An 18495-nucleotide genomic window follows, 5' to 3' on the forward strand; every position below is an offset into this window, starting at 1 on the left:
TGACCAGCGACTTGTGGTTTTCCACTTACAGTGACATAAAATCTTTGAACCTGTGCTGTATTTGTTAGGTGTGAAATAAACTGTTTATACATTATCTCATAATATCATCATGCCATGTTACTATAAACACACTGAAATGTTAATAAAAACCCATAATTTTACCATTCACTGCTCAATACAGGGAGATAAGAAGGAACCAAAGTGTTGAGGAAGTGCAGTAAACTCACTTCCCATGTGGTCAGCCATTTAGTTCGCCTCATACAAGGAATCATGAGATCATTCACGAGTTGTCAGGCTACAGACATGGACTGGTTGTTGTGGCTTTCTGTCCTGCTCACCCACCTGCCTGTGACAGGTAAGATGTCTTTATGTTTGCCGTCTGTGGATTATTCCTTTGGGGAATCATGTTTTCATGGAATCCATTGTTTCGGAATGATAAATATTTCAAGATAACTTCTGTTCAACAATAGTTCAGTGGATGTTCTAACAAATCTTTCAGCTCAAACATTAAATTTGATACCTTTTAAATCTCTTTTGTGTGTGGTTCTTCCAGAGAGCATGGAAAAGGCAGAGAACTGCTTATCACAGCCAAAAATGAAGTGGCAGAAAACAGGACAAGCTGCTGTTCTGTCTTGTACCATCAGCTCACAATGTTCAGCCGAACCCTTGCATTATGTGTGGTTTGTTTTCAAAGTAAATTCCCATCGTCGTGTCAACCTGACTGCCAGCAAGTACAGCCTGCATGGAGCATCTTTACACATCAAGTCGCTTAATGCAGAGGACAGTGGGATCTACCACTGTGCTGCTGCATCAGATAAAATCCAGCATGTGGGGCTGGGTACCACCCTTGTAGTGAGCGGTAAGGGGGAAGGAGTCTTTTACAAGAAAAACTGACTTTATAGGTCAGGCCACATGTTTTGATTAAGATGAATTGTGACAAAAAAATCTATTCTTTTACTTGCAGAGGAAGTTAAAATAGTAGTGCGTAACATTCTTCTGTGGATATCATGTGTCCTCTTGGCCATCTACAGCGTGGCAATAGTGATACTTATCCTTTTAAAGAAGGTAAATCACTTATTTATTTGAAGTCTTATGCATTGTTGAGATCTGTCAGTGTTCAAACAAACATGACTGAAAATGAAATAAATATAAGGTGCTGTTGTGAAATGAACCTTTTCCTTTCTGTTCCAGTATGGCTATGACATGAACATCAGCAGCACGATGTGCAAAACTGGCAAGGTTGTAGAAAAGTGTCTGATTTTTCTATTTCAATTTGTGAGATCACTGTTTTCTAAATTGGGAAAAGCCCACAGATGCAAAAAGAGGAAGAGGAACCAGGGCCTCTGTACTGGACAACAAAGACTCTTAAAATACCACAAATGCAGCAGTTGTTCACTTATTTTTATAGTAAATACAGAAAAGAAAACCTCTAAATATCTGTTTCATAATAAAGTTCCTCTTATCTTTCCAAACAGAATAACTCAAACAAAACAGCACAGTTCCATGATGTGCTGCAAGAAATGTCCAGCAGAGGGAAGTTAGAGAAAAGACAACAAGCAGGGAGTGGAAACCATTCTCACATTGAGGTAAATCTGGTTGCAGCATGTTATGGTCAGATTGGGTAAAGCTCTTGCATAGCATGTATTACAGCCTGTCGGTACTTTCCTGCCAGTCTGAAATGCTGCCGTTTTAATTCTCAAAGTTTTCAATTTCATTGCAGGCTGCCAGTAGTGACTTCAGCATCTCCTCTGATGGCATCTATCAAAATGTCTAAGTGTCACTGAGGGACATTAAATGACAGATTCAGACCTCCATCGGCCTGACCGAAAGGACATTTCAAACAACACTAGACTGAGGCCGCTGTATGTAACTGAAGAAAAGAGGAAATCTACAAAGTATGCAAGTTAGTTGTGCATTTGTTCACCTTTTCTCACGAAATGAGTCAATCCATTTTGTTGCTAAATATTCACTCTGTAGTGTTAACTGCCTCTCTTGAGGCTTTTGTAGCTCTACCCATGATGTCTTGATGGTACCTTCCATAAATGTCTTGTTCATATCCACGTGTATATTTCTGCAGTGTTTGATTTAAATAAATAGCTGTGTAATATGAAGATAATATGTGAATAAATGCAGAGCAAAATGTTGCACACTTCATTTGCATTTACCTGGTTCATAGATCAAACTGTTTTCTAAAAAACAAAAGTTAAAACCAAAGGAGCAAGTATGTGTACAGCTGTTCGGAGACATGGATTGATGAAACCATGTTCTCATTCGAGTATTCATGACATTGTTTAGATTATATTCTAATGTTTGCTAAATTAATGGACAACATCAAAATAACATTCTTAAAATCCAATCAAATATTAATCATACTGAGGGCATAGATATGTACAAACACATTTTTAATCAGAAGCTTATATTGATGTTATTTGAGCACCAAAAATTGATTGTTATAAATGCTGCAATGAAAAAAGGCACATTACACATGGCTGTATATTGAATACAGCTTACAATGTTAAATGGGAAAGGAGAGGGTGTCATTTTGATGCTGAAGTGGCTCTTATTCTAAAGAAATCATTGTTATCTTACAAAAAAATTCACATTTAGGAAATCTTTAACATTCAGATCTGTCTGCGAGGCATCCTGATGCGCCATATTCTGTATAATTACTTTTATCTGTTGTTGTTCACTTTAAATTCCCAAAGGAAGAATGAAGATAGTTTACATTAGAATCTACTTATACATCACTTATAAGGCTACGGAGGATGTTTATTTGTACATGGATATTTTCTAACTGATAAAATAAAAGCTGTGATGTAATCATTTTTGTTTGTGCCATTGACCTAAACATCCTTAACTTCAACTCTGTAAATTCTTCCCTCTCGACTTGCTCTTCTTCCTTACTCTCTACTGTAAACCATCAGGCAGTGTGAGCCATGTTTGCCTCAAAACATTGAACATTTTGCTCTAAATTTACTCAACTCTTGTTTATAATTTCAACTGAAGCACATGTCTGTTTACAGCCCCAAAAATGTTAATGCATGTCAGAGCATCACAAAAAAAAAACTGCACTTCAGAGCACGGCTTTTGTTAAAGCCGTAATCTATAATTTTTTCCATGTATGTGGCAAAGATGAGGGCATTGACTGTTTTATCTTGTTCTTTCAAGTAAAATAAAGATGAGCCTATTTATTTCAATGATGAAATTAAACGATGTATTGTCAACGCCGGGTGCCTCATCTACAGGGTAACCAGGTAAATGGAGTGCTTTTAGCTTTTCTCCACTCTGCTGATGGATATAACAGCGCAATAGACTGACTTTAAAAAAACACAAAACAAACACTGTTTTAGCTATACTTTGTATTTCTTGTATACAAAACGGCAAAGCCCTCAATCATACAGCCAAAATCAGCCCAGGAATGTGACAGTCGTTGGATGTAAAAATTCAAGTTAATATTCTTTGCAGTCTTGTACTTACAATTTCCTTATACCACATGTTGGAGCATATGAGGTAGACATTAGTCAGTCTATGGTAAATAACTATTTAACCACATGTGGTTCTGGAGGAGTGAAAAGGTGTCTACTAAATCAGCATAATATTTTTTAACTGGATGTATCATGGATCTCAATGATTTTTGCCAATTTCAAAAGCTCCCATCTAATTTACATATTTTAACAAGTAAAGTTCCTCTGTTGGGAACAAAAGAGATTTTCTGTATCCCTTCTGAGGACTTCGTCCTTTGTGCAGAGAACAGTAAGTTCCAGAAGTCAGTGACTGGACTAAAAAAAAAAATATGGCTGGGATAACATTAAGAATAATAATTCCTGTTTGGTCCAAAACCATTATTGCTGGTAATGCAAGTCACTAAGGCAGTACTGCCTTGCCTCTTTGCATAGATTAATACCCGTGTAAAACAGTTACAGCTGTTTGATTTTTATCTACTTGATGTCACATGTCAGCTGTCACATCCAGATGATTTACAGATGTTCACTATAGATATTCAGTGTATATTTATAGACTGCATTGATAAACTTAAATTTATAATAGTTTACTAATTATTCTCAACACGGTCACTAAAGAATTTCCCCAAACCCACAATCAACTTTCTTTGAATGCTTAGAAAACTGTCATTAGCCGTCAATGTACTTTGTGTCAACTGTGTGACTGTTGCGGATGGAAAACGGCCTCCAAGCCAGGACTTGCAGAGCAGCGACACACAAGGGCACCAGACACACCAAGTAGAACATGATGCTGTGGAGGCTCTCCCAGGCACTAGAAACGAGGACAAACACTGTAAAATGTTTCTTTGTTTATGGTTTCTTTCACAATGCAGCTGTAAATAGGGACGGTTCACTGATGGATTCAGTTACATTTCATTTTTGGCATTTTGGCAGAAACTGAAACTAATGGTTGTGTAAAAGGTTGGACAGTAAGTTGAATATTATTAGCATGCTTTAGAAAGAGTAAAAGGAAGAATAGTTTACTTATAATTACTGGGTAAAACATTCGGATACAGGGGGGCATCATCAGCACCTGAAGTGCTTATATTTACATTTTCTCTCAGGTTTGTGGTGCCCATTCTTTAAATCTAGAGAATAACTGCTTTATTGTATTCGTTGTATGAAAAATAATGCAGATCTATAAACAATAAAAAGACTAATTATGTGATCAGGCAGAAACCCGAAGAAAGCAAGAAACCGTCTGTACCTTGGATTTGAATCCCTTGCTGCATCCTTCAGCTGGTCATATCCAAACTGGTTGAGGATTTTAATCACGATCATCGGGGCCAGAGACTGAGCTGGTTTGGTGAAGAGTGCATTCGTTCCAAACACCATGGAGGACAGAGGGGAACTGTGGAAGGGGAAAATAAAGAAGAAAATTATATTTCCACCAAATTATATATAGCTAAATAAAATGTATTTGCTTGATTATAAATATGAAAAAAAAAAAAAAATATGCATTGGTTTCATGTTTGTATATTGTGCACTTGTTATGGAAACGTGATATTGCCCATTTTCCTGTTTTACGTTTTAAAATACACGAAGTTTAAACAATGCTGCACCAAATGGAGTGAATGAAATAGTATACATTTATATCTGAGAGATGACTCAGTGGAAGTTTCCTGATATTTATATTTTTAGTCTCACTAGCAGAGTGCTGCCAGTCCACTAATTTGGTCCAGGTGGAAATATCTCATCAAGTACAGGATGGAGTGCAATGAAAATCTGTACAAACACTTCTGGTATTGTCACAATGAACTGTTCTCACTTTAGTGATACCTTGATTCTTCATCAAGCACCAAAAATCGAAATATCAGTTTGTCAGATACACACTTGCAAAACTAATAAAAATCAGCCTCAGCTGCACTTTGCGCTAATTAGCAAATTCTAGCCTGCTAGACAAATGGTACACAACATGGTACACTTTTTAGGTGCCAAACATGAAAGTGGTTTGTTTTGTTTGTTTGTTTTGTCATTGTGAGCATAAAAGCACCACTGTGCCTAAGTACAGCCTCAACAGAGCTTCAAGCTGTAGTTCTGTTTACCTGCGCTTGTACTTCTGCAGGTCTGTGTCAATAATGTCCGCCAAAGGCAGCCCAAACAGACTGAAGGCAGCTTGAATTACAACCCTGTATAAAAGATAAAAGGAGAAGGTTTAATTTGATCAAAAATAAGAGTTAAAAAAAATCAGTGCTTTTGAATACTGGACATGCAAAACCCCTATCAGAGACTTCTTACATGTTAACGGTGAGAAAAAAAGCCAGGACGTAGGAGTGCTGAGGACCGAGCGCCAGCATGACCGCTGCCATTGCAGCCTCTATGTAGAAGGTGAAGAGGATGATCCTGTGGTAGCCGACACCGAGCAGCAGACTCTGGCAGCTCAATACCAACAGCTAGGACGAAGACAAAGAGTTAAAAACAACATGTAAAGTAATTTAAAGTAGCAGATTATAAAGTGGCAAATTACATGTTTTTTTTTTTGTTTTGTTTTTTAAATCATTTCCTTGTTGATGCTTTCAGTTACTTGTGCAGAGCTCTGAAATCTGAGTCAAAGAGTGGGCGGCCGAGACGGAAATTATTTTGCATGAAACGTAAACCATGAAGGCAAACAGTAAGCAAACAACAGTGTGGAGTAAACAACCCGTCAACTCTCAAGTCTCAGATGGATTAAGTTTCGTAAAACTTCCACTGCACCATAATCAGAGAGTTTTAAACAATAACTTGAAATTTGAGTTCATACTCTACGGACAAAAAAAAAACAAAACAAGGACTGAAAGGAATAAAGACAAAACAAAGACAGAACAAAGCCGGTATCAATGTGAAGGAAATGTGATTTGGATGGAAATACCTGTGGACAGATGAATCCTGCTCCATACATGATGCTCTTGGCCATCGATGGAAGCACATTTGGAGGAATCAGGTGCTCCGCAAATATCATGGTAAAGTTATTAAAGAAAGCCAACATGAAAACCTGGCAGAAGTTCATGAGTACAAAAAGCTGAAAGTCCCTGTTGGTCAGGATTTGCCACGTCAACGTCCTTAACATGGAGAAAGAAAACCCTGACTGATAGGAAGTCTGGTCGGCAGACCCTGGAGTATCCGATTCAGATCCTTTATGATCGAAGCGGCTCTCACTGTGGAGGCCTGTGTAGATCATGCAGCCACAGCTCACGACAGCAATCAGCACGGTGAACGCCTGAAACGCTGAAAAGTCCTCCATGTTTCTGGACAGCACGCCACAGAAGAGGATGCTGGAGGAGCCTACAAGAGAAGCCACCTGGGACAATAACAAGAACAAACAGGATGAGGAGGGACAGCTGCTTTCTTCACTCAGAACCATACAGGGGAAAGATGGAGGCATTACCTGGTTGTACTTAATAAGTCTCAGTCGGCTCTGATGGTGGCTGGAAATCTCTGCAAACAAGGCACATTGCGCCAGCAGCACAAATGTCAGCATGCCATCAAAAGCGCAGAGCGCTACTGTCAAGTGGAGGCCGCTTAACCAGTCACCGGGCTCGTAGGACCGCCATGGGAACCAGGCTAGAAGGAAAGCCAGCGAGTAGAGGGGAGCGCCGTACAGGATGGAGAGACGCCGGTGAGAGCAGCAGGGCACCCTGGAGTTATCTTGCAGGTAACCAAAGAGCGGGTCATTGACTGCGTTCCACACCATGTAGACCACCTGTGCACAGGGAGAGTGGAAGATTATTCGGTGATTCAAGCAGTGCCGAAACAACGATTCGGCCGAAGTTAAATCAACAGAAAGTGAACTCAACATCTGTGTCGATGACTGATTATTCATGCAAGCCATTTATTTTACAGGAGGTACAAAAGTTTCCAGTTTAGGTTTTTAGAAAAAGAGGTCAGATGAAACGGGAAGTAATGACATGGCTTTATTTCTATGTTGAGACGTTTTAAAGAAGGTGAAATAGTAAATGACTTAGTTGGTATTGTTGCCCTTTGGTGTGAATGAGAGCGTGAACGGTGTTTGTTCCCGTCCGTGTCTATGTGGCCCTGTGATGGACTGGCGACCTGTCCAAGGCCTTTGCCCAAAGTGAGCTGGGATAGGCTGCAGCCCCCTTGTAGCCCCGTTCAGGCTAAAGCGGGTATTAGATAATGGATGGATGGATGGATGGATGGTGTTGAAAATGACCATAATTTTCAGCCAGGTTCCCAAAACTTCACCTTTATTCTTAACCGTGTTTTACATCATACACATTTGCCCGTAAAGAACAACGTGTCACGGAAGATACTCACCTGTGACTGATGAAATGCTCCTTCGGATATCTTGTACTTATTCAGAAAGAGTTTGACATAGTAGAAACTAAAAATATTGTTTATCATGCCGGACCCCAGAGTAGTCATGGCATAAGCCAGAGCTGCAGGGTTGACCCCAAACTTGATCAGGAGTCGGATTAAATTCATTCTTCCGGGGTGCACACTTGAGACAGGTTTCTCCTCCACGGCCATTGCAGCTCCACCAAGTTATCTGTCGGGCTGGATAGAGATGTTGTCACTTGCAATTATTATTTTACGCTGTTTGTCGTTCAGCATTGCTAATAATTACGGCTGGTAGCAAAAGGCGTTCAGATCTGTGACAGTTTTTTGCGCCAGCTGTCTCATTTCCCTGAAAGTCCACATTTCAAGACGTTACTTCCCATTGAAGAGGCGGCGTCACAATAAGAGACTCCCTCCTCAAGAACTGAAACCCTGCATGTGCCTGTAGTGAGGGGCGGGGCTTCAAGAAAACAGACCAACATTGGCCAGAAGTGTTCGGTGCTTCCACTTACTGCTTCGTGATTCGTCGATGCAAATGTCCGTCACGAAAAGTAGGCGGTTACGACAGCGAAAACAGTTTTTTTTTTTTTTTTTTTTTTTTTAAAGTATTCAACCTTTAGTCGTCATTGTTGACTTTATTGGACTGTGTATCATAATAAGAGTTCAGATTAAATAAGGAACTTTCACAGTTTTTTTTTTTTTTTTTTTTTTTTTTTTTTGTACAGAGCAAATCATTTCCCCTCTATCGTATGTGTGCCTCCTACCGGATGCTGGGCTGTATTAAAGATTTGCCACGTTGCTTGTAGTCAACAGACTTATACCCTCTCAGCCACTGGGAGGATGTAGTTTAGATTTTTCTGCACACGGAGGTGGGTGCAGCGGACAACTTGAAGCTGCTGAACGCACACACACACACACACCTGTGTGTCCGGTTTTTGGTCCGGTGGTGTGGTATTTGGCTCGGTTTTACAATGTTAACTGATATGATATTGGAGGAAGAGTTTGAGAAGATTGGAGAGTCTTGGTACGACCCGCAGGACCTGGAACACGGTAAGAGGAGCAACTTTGCGGTCGCACCCGGTCTGACTGTGTCTGTGAGCTGATGCAGATACTGTATGATTATCAATCATTGCATTAGCTCATGTACAAACTTTTTTTTTTTTTTTTTTTTTTTAACTGGTAAAACAAGGAGTATGGCAGTTGTCCTCTTCTTCCCCACGATACGATATTATCACAACGTTATTGTGATTTTAAACACGGTGTTTAATTGGCTTTTTTGGGGGGGGACCGCAAAAAACGTCCCAAATTAAAAAAAACAAAAACACTTTATTCTGATAGATAAAATGGATTGTTGACAGTCTGTTCATCTCACTTCAGTCCTTTTTATTGCAGAAAAATGGGAGTGTCAAATTGTCAGATTGGCCAGCACTGTCATACAAACCTGTCATAACTTCGCGTGCACCTGTTAAATTTTTATATTAAAGTACTGATACTTGATCTCCATTTACAATATTGTCACGCAAAAATATCAGTCATACTATGCTGTATCGAGTTGTTGTTGTTTTTTTTCCCCCACCATATTTATTATGAATATAATATGAATAGCCCACTGCACTGATGACGTGCCACAAGCCCTAACAAATGGGCTCGCAGATCAAAAGAGATCGAAGTGTCTGGTCTCCTCTTGTGACAGACTCACATTGGTCATGGGGGTAAAAGCCCTGACTGGGCCCTGTGGCCAGGATTTGATGAGGCAGTCACCGATCCTGTGTTTATTGTTTTCTGAACTGATATGCTGCTTGAGAATCTTGTTGTGTGATGCCGAGCAAGTCACGTAAATCCTGCAAAAGTAAGTAGGAAACAAATATGGCCCCGCATAATCAGGAGTATGTAGGATGAAATAAAAACCCGAGAATAGAGAATGAACTTAAACTAGAAAAAAGTATGATTATATGCCCTGTGTGGAATTAAATGTCAATGTCATATAGCCTAAATGTTGTTATATAGTCGCAGGCTATATAGCAATATGAAATAACAATAATACTGTATGGACTGATGGTGATCTAAAGTGTCTAAAAAGTGAAGGAGAATGGATCAATTATAAAGCTGAAGCAATTCATCTACTTATGAACTGACTGAATAAAAATCTGCATTATTTTGATAATTGTTCCATTTTTTTTGGTGCCTTTTCAAATAGAAGTGGCAAACAATTGTTTTAGATTCTTAAATGTGAATATTTTATCCTCTTCTTTGGCATTGATAACATTAACTTGAAGATGCTTTTTGTTCTGTGTAGCATCGTCCGCTCCACCAACCCTGAGGGCTCCAGATTAGGGCACTGGTTTCATTGCATTTCATTCCCTACTTACTACTTCCTTAGAAATCCCACGTTAAATCAGCTTCAGCTCAGAGGGCTGATCCACAGTGTTTCTGGACAATATACAGAACTTAAGAGAATTTAGTGGGGGGAAAAGGCCTTTCAGAGAAAAGGTCACGGGGCTTGCCTCGGATTCCTCTGTGATTCTCCACTGCCAAATACTAATACCCGTGAGAGAATAAGTTGTGTGTTTGAGTGAGCGGCACTAGTGCAAGCCTGTGTTTACACACTGTTTACACACTTTACCTGGTTATATCAGCCGCCCGTGTTCAGGTATTGGAGCGGTCCTGTATTTTGTGTTTACGTGCTTTGCTTTGCTTTGCGCAGATCTCCATTTGGCAGCGGAGCTGGGAAAAACTCTCCTCGACAGGAACCATGAGCTGGAGCAGGCCTTGCAGCAGATGTACTCCACCAACCACGAGCAGCTGCAGGAGATCGAGGTGATAAATGTTAGGAAGGAACTAATCACTGTTCCTGAGGCTGCGACAGCACTGAACTCCCTCTGAGGGCAGCATGGGAGCAAGACATATCCATCTTACCACGCAGTACATCCTCTGCCGCCACAGTCCTGTCTGTCCATGCTTGTTGTTGCTGTATAAATGTATTGATTTTAAGTGAATGAGTCTATGATTAGAGACGATTCACTGAGAAATCCGAAAATCTCTTTCACTGAAAGGGAAGTGTGTTTGGGAGTTTCTCTCAACTGAAAATAGGATGGAGTAAAAGCTAATCCTGTTCAGTCTGACCCATTGAGCCCGTGGCACGGTGCAGCGTCTTAGCAGAATGTTGATCCACCTAATGTTGGGAAAACCTTTTATCTTGGAAATGATCCAAGGTCTGTTTTATTGGGTAGGTTTCTGCTAATCAACCAGACAAATACAGCAATCTACCATATTCAGGTATTTTTAAAATCAGTACTAGATTACCAACCTCACAGAAGCAAGTGGACTATTACGTGAGAGTACCTGAATACGGCAGAGGATAGATTTCTCGTTGTTAGTGGGCTTTAGGTAAAACTTAATAAACAAAATTAGGCCTCGTATTTTAGCGGCAAGACATTTTGGCCTCTGCAGACAGTGCTGCTCTATTTGGAGGACACACCATTCAGCAGGTCGTCTCAGATAAGAGCCTTAATTTGTTTAGGGCAATGAGAGGGCTGTGGCTTGAGGATTTATTAAGGTTGTACGGTAATCCTAATACGTCTCTCTGATCCTCATCCTAACGTAGAGTCTGCCACAAGATTTACACACCTCAGAGTTGTGTGTACACCTGAGTGCGTCAGGGTTTGGATTCAGCGATTATGCTTTAGTTTGACAGAGCCAAGCAACTTCTGGAGAAATATTTGTATTTATTTCTCCCGGAGAAAAGTGACTTAGTTGATGCAATAAGTTCAGTGCTACACTTAACACAAACAAATCCTGAGACTGAGTTAAAGGTGGGAGGTTTTAAGTCAATGGAAATGTATCCGTGGAGATGTTCAACAGTCATTAGCAGATGACTGCAGTAACATCTTTAGAGATACTGAATACATTTGTGTTCATCATGCAAATACAAGTCACAGACTCACGTTATCATTTCCTGCCACAATGTCAAGAGTTCTTGTCCAGGCCCTTTGTTGGCAGCTCGCTGTGTCTGATGAAGCCCGTTTGTGATCAAATATGTCAGTCTGGGTTATTTAGAAAAACAAAAACAAAAAAAGTAAAGCTTTGAGAAAGATCATAGCCTATTTTACCTTCCTTTCTTGTCCATGAAATAACCTCACGTGTGGCCTGGTGATGCTGCTCTGCATTTTAATCTTTTAATCTGTAATAAGCAAAAGTTTCACCTGAAAATGAAATTGAATTTGAATTATAAGCGTTTTACATAAGTAGGAACTTTAAACGTGTTTCTCCTTGGTGGAGTACTTGTATCTGAACGCAGCTCACAATTATTTTCACAGATTGATCTGATGATACTTTTCCATCTGTAAACTATCAATATAAGTGAAAAGAAAGATCATTTTCGTCTCGTCCCCGTCTTGTGCACCAGTACATGACTAAGCAGGTGGACCTGCTGCGTCAGATGAACGACCAGCATGCCAAAATGTATGAGCAGCTGGACCTGGCTGCCAGGGATCTGGAGCAAGGCAACCGGAGACTAGTGCAGGACAACCGCCTGGCCCAGCAGAAGATCCATAAGTTAGTCCACCGTCCATCTGTGAATTTCGCTTTTAAATGATATTTTACATCATTATTATTATTATTATTATTATTATTATTATTATCCCTGTCAGTTGGACATGAAGCATAAATGTCCAAATATAATATCTGAAACAAAGTATGCCACAGCTCCATGTTTTTGTTGCCTTCAGCCTAACAGAAACGATCGAAGGGCTTCAGACCCACATGGAGGAGCTGCAGACCCAGATGGAGGAGCTGAAGACTGCCCAGGCAGAGCGAAATAAGAGAGAGCTGGAGGAGCAGCGGCGAAACCTCGGAGCACAGAGTGTGCCCTGTCTCAAAGAGCTGTATGACTTGCACCATGACAGGTAATAAGCAAGTTTTATCACTCGCACTGTGCTGCTCCGTGCTACTAAGCGTGACAGAGGAACTACTTTCAGAGAGGGAAATGGGTGATGGGCTGTAGATGGTATTGTGTCATAAAGACACAACGAGTTACCGCAACATTTTTGATGTTTTCTCTGCTGATCAGAGTTTGTTCATTGCAGTACAGAGTAAAATAAAGATCTGGCCCCACTTCGGGCAATGTGATTCGCTGTTTGTCTTCCAAAACAGTTAAGAGATCCGGTCTGTTTTCTGATTTTTACTTATGCTGAATACAGTGTTGTCTCTGCCCTCGGATGCTGAAACGACATCTACAGGCCACTCAGCCAGAAAAGACCAGATCGCTTACTGTAGACATAATCCACAGGATGCGGAAGTCAGCCCCAGGATCTGATGATAACTCATAAACACATAAATCGTCATACAGATCCTTTTAAGAAAGTTTGTCGTGCAAACGAGAGGTAAAGCGAAATATGATGACATAGTTATCACGCTTTCTCCGCTAATATAACACTCCCAGGTAGTGTTGCAAAATTAGAATCGATTTTTGCATTGTTGTGTTATTAATGCATGAAACCTCTAGGTGCCTCTCAGTGACCTGATACTCTTTACTCGTTACTTTTTCTTCTTGTCTACCAAGTTCATGGTACTTTAGTAATTCAGTCCTCTTTAGGAGAATTGAAACTGCAAATAAAAACTAAATTAAAAGATTCCTATTTACCTGGAAAAATACAAAGGAGGAGGAGAAGAACTTTTTTCAGCTCTGGAGTTTTACTTTCAGACTGGATAGGATCCCAACGACCTCCATCAAGAGAACTGGACAATTTAAAAAAAAAAAAAAAAAAAATCCTTAAAGTTTTCTCTGCTGCTATTGAAGCTTAAGTGTACAGTAATAATTCAACCGCAAGTCTTTCTAAACTTGATATTTAGTCAACTGACTGTTTAGATGGTTTATTGAGTAAATGAAATAGAAACAGTAAAGGTCAAGTGGATATGTTTCAACTCATCCATGGAATAAACGTAACCCTTCCTTGCGTAGGTATGAAGCCCGCAATAGTAACCGCGTGGACGGATTCTGGTCGCCTCAGGGTTCTTTCACACACCAGGACCTGGAGGAGGAGAACGAGGCCCTCCAGCGCTCGGTCCAAACCCTTCAGAGACAGTTCGCAGCGGAGCGGGGCCGCAGGGAGACTGCAGAGCGGGAGATTGAGTTGACGTCCACGGAGAACAGAAGTCTGGAGCAGCGGCTGGACCTGCTGGTCGGCTGCCAGGTCAGGCAGAAGGAGCTGGAGGCCGAGGTGGAGCAGCTGCGGCTTCTGTGGCGCGCCGACTGCGCCAAAAGGTTGGAGCCGACTTTTGTACGGACTAGAGCATTTGATAAACGGCGCAGGTGCAGGTATAACGTGCAATCGAAATACCCGTGTCTCTGTTTTCCGCTCCCACCAGCGTCAGAAGGCCCGTCCAGCTGCTGATACCTGACACGGTATTCTTTGCCTCAGACGAAAGGCCCAGTGAGGCGGAGGAGAAGATGGAAAACGTCGAGGAGCAGAGCAGACACTGCCGACAGAGGCGTAGCAGCGACAGCGTTTTGAGAGCAACAAACCCGGTTGAAATTCGCCGAGGTCACGAGCAGCTGTGCATAAGGCGAGCGCAGGCTGTGAAGCAGAGGGGCATGTCTCTGCTCAATGAGGTGGATGCACAGTACAGCGCACTGCAGGTGGCGTATTCATAACATGTCGGCTACAATATATTCATAAGAAATATTCAGAAAAAAAAAGTACGTTTTTTTTTCTTTGTCGGTTGGAAAGTTTGCCTGTTTGAGTGCGAAGACTTTATTTCGCTTAGATGTGTGTGCGTGTTATCCAGGTGAAATATGATGAGCTGCTGCGCCGATGCCAGCTGACGTCAGACGAACTCAGCCACAAAGCCGTCCAGACGTCCTGCAGTCCCTCCGTCGGCACCCGGACCCGCCGCCGCCGCTCCAGCTGCGCGACCTTGTCTGACCTGCCCGTGTTTCTCGAAGACAGCGAGCAGCCCGAGTACAAGCATCTCTTCAAGGAGATCTTCACCTGCATCCAAAAGACCAAAGAGGACCTCAGTGAAAACAGATGTCCGGTCAGCGACGGGGATTTGGTTTAGCCAAATGATCCTTATTTATCATCCTGAGACTTGCACGCTTGTGTCTGTGAAATATTTTGACAAAGGAGAAATGTTGAGGTTGCTTCGCTGTAAAACTATACAAGGGGCGCAGATGCTGAAAGTACATTCGGACCCTGTGCTTCTTAGACACGCTGACTATGCCTTTGTTAGTCTGCACTGTTCCTCTTATTCTGTCCTTTTCAAAAGTTAAGCGTTGAAAAACTTGTTATAATACGTAGCTGTATCCTTTGTGATAAAGGAATTAATTCCAGAAAACTATAGACGATAGAGAAAGTATTATATTTGAAATGATTTAAACTTAGATGAATATGTACTGTCAGATCCTCAGTAAATGAGAAGTACATTTCAATATGCAGCTCGACCTCCAAATCCGCAGGTATTATTCCAACCGTATTCAGTGTTTATGTGATGTTATGCGCGTGATTATGGGGTGTTCGGAGGAGAAAGCCATTGTTTGCGTGCTAATACGAACAATACTTGGTGAGCTGGTATATATAATTTGCGTGAACAGAAATGCTGCAATGGCACAATAGGATGGAAAAGTGTTGCAATGTAATAACTAAAGACTCAGGAGTTTATGATAATTAGCTTAACAGCGAGCAGGTTTTTGTAAGTTGACGGTAGTTGGCATGTCACCAGAGAAATATAGGGGGACACCAGACAACTGTTAATGATGTCTTTCTGTTTTCATGTTTCCAATGAGTGTCTGCATGCCAGCAGGACACAAAACAGCTCTGCACTTTTTATGACGGACTGTTTCTGTTTTATTTATTTATTAACCGAAGTTAATAGAGGATGAAATGTTTATTTATTCTCTTTGTTGATCGATTTTCAGAGCACTTTGGTCAGTTGACTGGAAGAGAGCGTAAATGTACACTGGGGTGCTTCTTCTGAGGTTGTAAACATGTCCGACACGGGTTATTAAAAAAAGAAGAAAATTACTGAAGTACATGGAAAGCACAAAAGTAATGTTCCCATATTTGTAGACAGTTTCCTTTGCCCCCAATTGTTGTCATAAAATTTGACGTATGGATCACAAATTGTGTTTTTCAGGTTAGAAAATACACTTGATTTGCCATTGAAAGCGGTTATTACGGGATTTCTCAGTCGTATGTAGGAAAACTCAGGATCATGGCATTTAAAAATTAATGTTACATTGTTGTCGTTTTAAGTTCACTGTCCTTGCTTTGAGGTGCTCGTCAGAAAAAAACGATGCTTGATTTTGATGTACTAAATGATGGTTGAGAAGGGGCATTAGCAACAACCTGTTACAGAAAGCATCACTGTATGATCATAGATGTCCTCTGTGAAGACTTCATGTGTTTTTCTGGCAACTGACTAATGAAAACATTGATTGATGAGCTTTAGAGTTTTCTTTGTGTTCTAATGTCTTAAACAAGCCCGAACATAAGCGCACGCGGAGCTGAGCTGAAGGTGATGCAGCAAGAGAGACGGCATCTCGTAGTTTTGCGTGCAGAGTTGTTTCAACCTGTGCGTAATCGTAAAATACCACGGGAGGAGAGAAATGCAGTGGTTACCTGCCGCGTAGAAAATGAAATCGAAACACGTAAAAAGCAGCGAAACATATTCTCTCCCACACAGCACCGACCGGGGTGTCCTCATTCCTCAAGAACTCCGTCCCCCCGGTGTACTCTGGCCTAGAAAACAATTAATGGGCCTTTTGTCTGTTTTCATAATTAGGTTTTACGTAACTGAGCTCTCCCCAACCTACTGGCCCCAAATCCATTAAACCTCCTAAACAAGGGGATTGCATACCACGCACGCCCAGAGGGACAAGTCTGAGCGAGACCGAAAACATGCCGACGCGGATCTTACATAGACATCAGATAGGCAAGCAGCAGAGGTCTGCGTCCAGAGGTAGACCAAGAAAAAAAATGGCATTTTTGTTGTCGAAATGCAGTTCTGACTAATTAGAATAGATGTATGTGAGCAGCTCAATCAGCTCATCATCCAGCTATCCACCAAACAGGCAATTTCATGTTGCAAACAGACTAGGCGTACTGACTTTGTTTGGACAAATTTGAATTTCTTTTGATAGAGTTGATACATGGTTTTCCTGCAGCAAATGAACGGCAAACGGCCAAAACTAACGGTGCTGTCACCCATCAGTTTGTTAACTGTTATGAAGCCTCGAGTTTGGATTTTGGCCATCGCTTATTATTTCGCAGCCATAAGATGCTGAGCGAGTGGTGGATCTGATTTGATCTGATTGGGAACCCAAGAGCACTATGCTCCGCCCACCCACAGCGGATACCTGACTGCACCACTGGTCTGTGAATCAAACAAGACACGGCCCCCAAAAATGTTGCTTTTTGAGGCCTAATATCTAATTAATGATGGGATTATTTTCAGATGGACTGCCAGAAAATTAATAAGAAGTAACTTTAGTGAATGACACTAAATTGACTCATGGGAGAAACATTTTTTACATTGTATTTAATGAGAAAAGTTGAATGGGAGTATATGGAGCCAGAGCATGTTTGGAGCCAGAGCATGTTTGAAGCCTACCCACTAGTGGCCCTCGGTGGTATTGCAGTTTAAGGCACTTCCACATTGGCCTAATTTTTTTCAGACGGAGCAGACCGAGAGGACAGACAGGAAACTACAGAGACTCGTTATCGCCTTTTGAGGTAATAAGAGCAACTTCAAGACAAACTTGCATGTTTAACTAAGTCATGGTACGGACTAGACAGTGCACACATACATATTTCAGTCAGCATGACATTGGCAATTCAGTTCTGGCATTAGTTTCCACCAATTAACAGGTAAGACAGTGTTGCTTAAGGCTGCCAACACCTAAATGCGGTTTGATCCAGTATCAGAGGCAAGAGAATATCACCACATTGCTTTCTGCAGGCTGTTCAATGCCAATTTACGTTCCAGCATGATCCCCATCCGCTGACTCATGTGTGTGACATCAGTCATAAATCCCCCCCCCCCCGGTGCGCGGGAATTCTTCCCTGTAGGTGTTCACAGAGAAAGCCTTCCTCGCACGGTTCCTCTCTGGAGAATGATAATACTTAGATCTAAATGTCACGCGCGGAAGGCGTGGTAGCGTGGCCGAGTGGTCTAAGGCGCTGGATTTAGGCTCCAGTCATTTCGATGGCGTGGGTTCGAATCCCACCGCTGCCAAATACTTATGTTTTACGAACCCGTCGACGGCCAGCACACACATGGACTACGCAGTCACATTATCAAGTAGACGGAACCACAGTCAATCCATTAGACATTTACAGTAAAATACACGTTCGTGGCACTTATTGATGCTACAGATCACTCACACGTCGCTGGGAAAATCTTTAGCCGTGAAAGAGTGCCCTCTTGCGGCAGCTTTTAACCTAACATTTCAATATATTTCAACAAAACAACTATGCCTTTCCATCAATAACTAAATAAATACAACAAGGGAGTGAATGTGCCATAGATGGCCGTTACATTCATTCATTGTTAATGCTTTTATTTCTAAAAGAGTACAAAATTACTAGTGCAATAGTAATTAAATTCTAAAGATGTGCAAATCACAACAAATCTTTATCATACAAACTGGAAGCATGCTTTAGATACAGTAAACAACAATTTAAATATACTAAGTACAAAGTTGGATATTTGTTTCTTTAAA

The 18495-nt window shown here is 41.2% G+C and overlaps 3 protein-coding genes and 1 non-coding gene across 4 annotated transcripts; 3 read left to right on the forward strand and 1 right to left on the reverse strand.

Moving 5' to 3' along the window:
* The first annotated feature begins 294 nt into the window (after positions 1–294).
* LOC138198033 (uncharacterized) lies at positions 295–2820 on the forward strand. Its single transcript, XM_069149149.1, has 6 exons — positions 295–355; positions 554–859; positions 965–1065; positions 1192–1239; positions 1476–1586; positions 1721–2820. The coding sequence occupies exons 1-6, from the start codon at positions 304–306 to the stop codon at positions 1772–1774; spliced, it is 672 nt and encodes a 223-aa protein (XP_069005250.1). The 5' UTR covers positions 295–303; the 3' UTR covers positions 1775–2820.
* A 77-nt stretch (positions 2821–2897) lies between these two features.
* Positions 2898–8146, reverse strand: mfsd13al (major facilitator superfamily domain containing 13a-like). The gene is made up of 7 exons (XM_069149148.1): positions 7755–8146; positions 6865–7179; positions 6349–6777; positions 5739–5893; positions 5546–5629; positions 4708–4851; positions 2898–4272 (listed from the first exon to the last, which is right to left on the reverse strand). The coding sequence occupies exons 1-7, from the start codon at positions 7965–7967 to the stop codon at positions 4131–4133; spliced, it is 1482 nt and encodes a 493-aa protein (XP_069005249.1). The 5' UTR covers positions 7968–8146; the 3' UTR covers positions 2898–4130.
* Positions 8147–8659: 513 nt separating this feature from the next.
* On the forward strand, positions 8660–16216 carry cdr2a (cerebellar degeneration-related protein 2a). The gene is made up of 7 exons (XM_069148522.1): positions 8660–8825; positions 10480–10592; positions 12181–12329; positions 12503–12679; positions 13735–14037; positions 14142–14412; positions 14562–16216. The coding sequence occupies exons 1-7, from the start codon at positions 8747–8749 to the stop codon at positions 14832–14834; spliced, it is 1365 nt and encodes a 454-aa protein (XP_069004623.1). The 5' UTR covers positions 8660–8746; the 3' UTR covers positions 14835–16216.
* A 1710-nt stretch (positions 16217–17926) lies between these two features.
* Positions 17927–18008, forward strand: trnal-uag (transfer RNA leucine (anticodon UAG)). The gene has a single exon. It is a non-coding gene; the product is annotated as a tRNA-Leu (tRNA).
* Positions 18009–18495: the final 487 nt, after the last annotated feature.

This window comes from Embiotoca jacksoni, unplaced genomic scaffold (assembly GCF_022577435.1).
Source record: "Embiotoca jacksoni isolate LCO1_2020_lvr unplaced genomic scaffold, fEmbJac1.0.p SCAF_15, whole genome shotgun sequence".
NCBI classification, from domain to species: domain Eukaryota; kingdom Metazoa; phylum Chordata; class Actinopteri; family Embiotocidae; genus Embiotoca; species Embiotoca jacksoni.

Excerpts from the sequence above, each read along its gene's own strand:
- LOC138198033 (XM_069149149.1), top strand. The coding sequence starts at position 304 with ATGGACTGGTTGTTGTGGCTTTCTGTCCTGCTCACCCACCTGCCTGTG. Across the intron at positions 356-553 it reads CACCCACCTGCCTGTGACAG|AGAGCATGGAAAAGGCAGAG; the intron begins GTAAGATGTCTT and ends TGGTTCTTCCAG. Across the intron at positions 1,240-1,475 it reads CGATGTGCAAAACTGGCAAG|AATAACTCAAACAAAACAGC; the intron begins GTTGTAGAAAAG and ends CTTTCCAAACAG.
- cdr2a (XM_069148522.1), top strand. The coding sequence starts at position 8,747 with ATGTTAACTGATATGATATTGGAGGAAGAGTTTGAGAAGATTGGAGAG. Across the intron at positions 14,038-14,141 it reads CGCGCCGACTGCGCCAAAAG|CGTCAGAAGGCCCGTCCAGC; the intron begins GTTGGAGCCGAC and ends CGCTCCCACCAG. Across the intron at positions 14,413-14,561 it reads CACAGTACAGCGCACTGCAG|GTGAAATATGATGAGCTGCT; the intron begins GTGGCGTATTCA and ends CGTGTTATCCAG.
- mfsd13al (XM_069149148.1), bottom strand. The coding sequence starts at position 7,967 with ATGGCCGTGGAGGAGAAACCTGTCTCAAGTGTGCACCCCGGAAGAATG. Across the intron at positions 5,630-5,738 it reads TTTTTTCTCACCGTTAACAT|GGTTGTAATTCAAGCTGCCT; the intron begins GTAAGAAGTCTC and ends TCTTTTATACAG. Across the intron at positions 4,273-4,707 it reads GCAAGGGATTCAAATCCAAG|TGCCTGGGAGAGCCTCCACA; the intron begins GTACAGACGGTT and ends CCTCGTTTCTAG.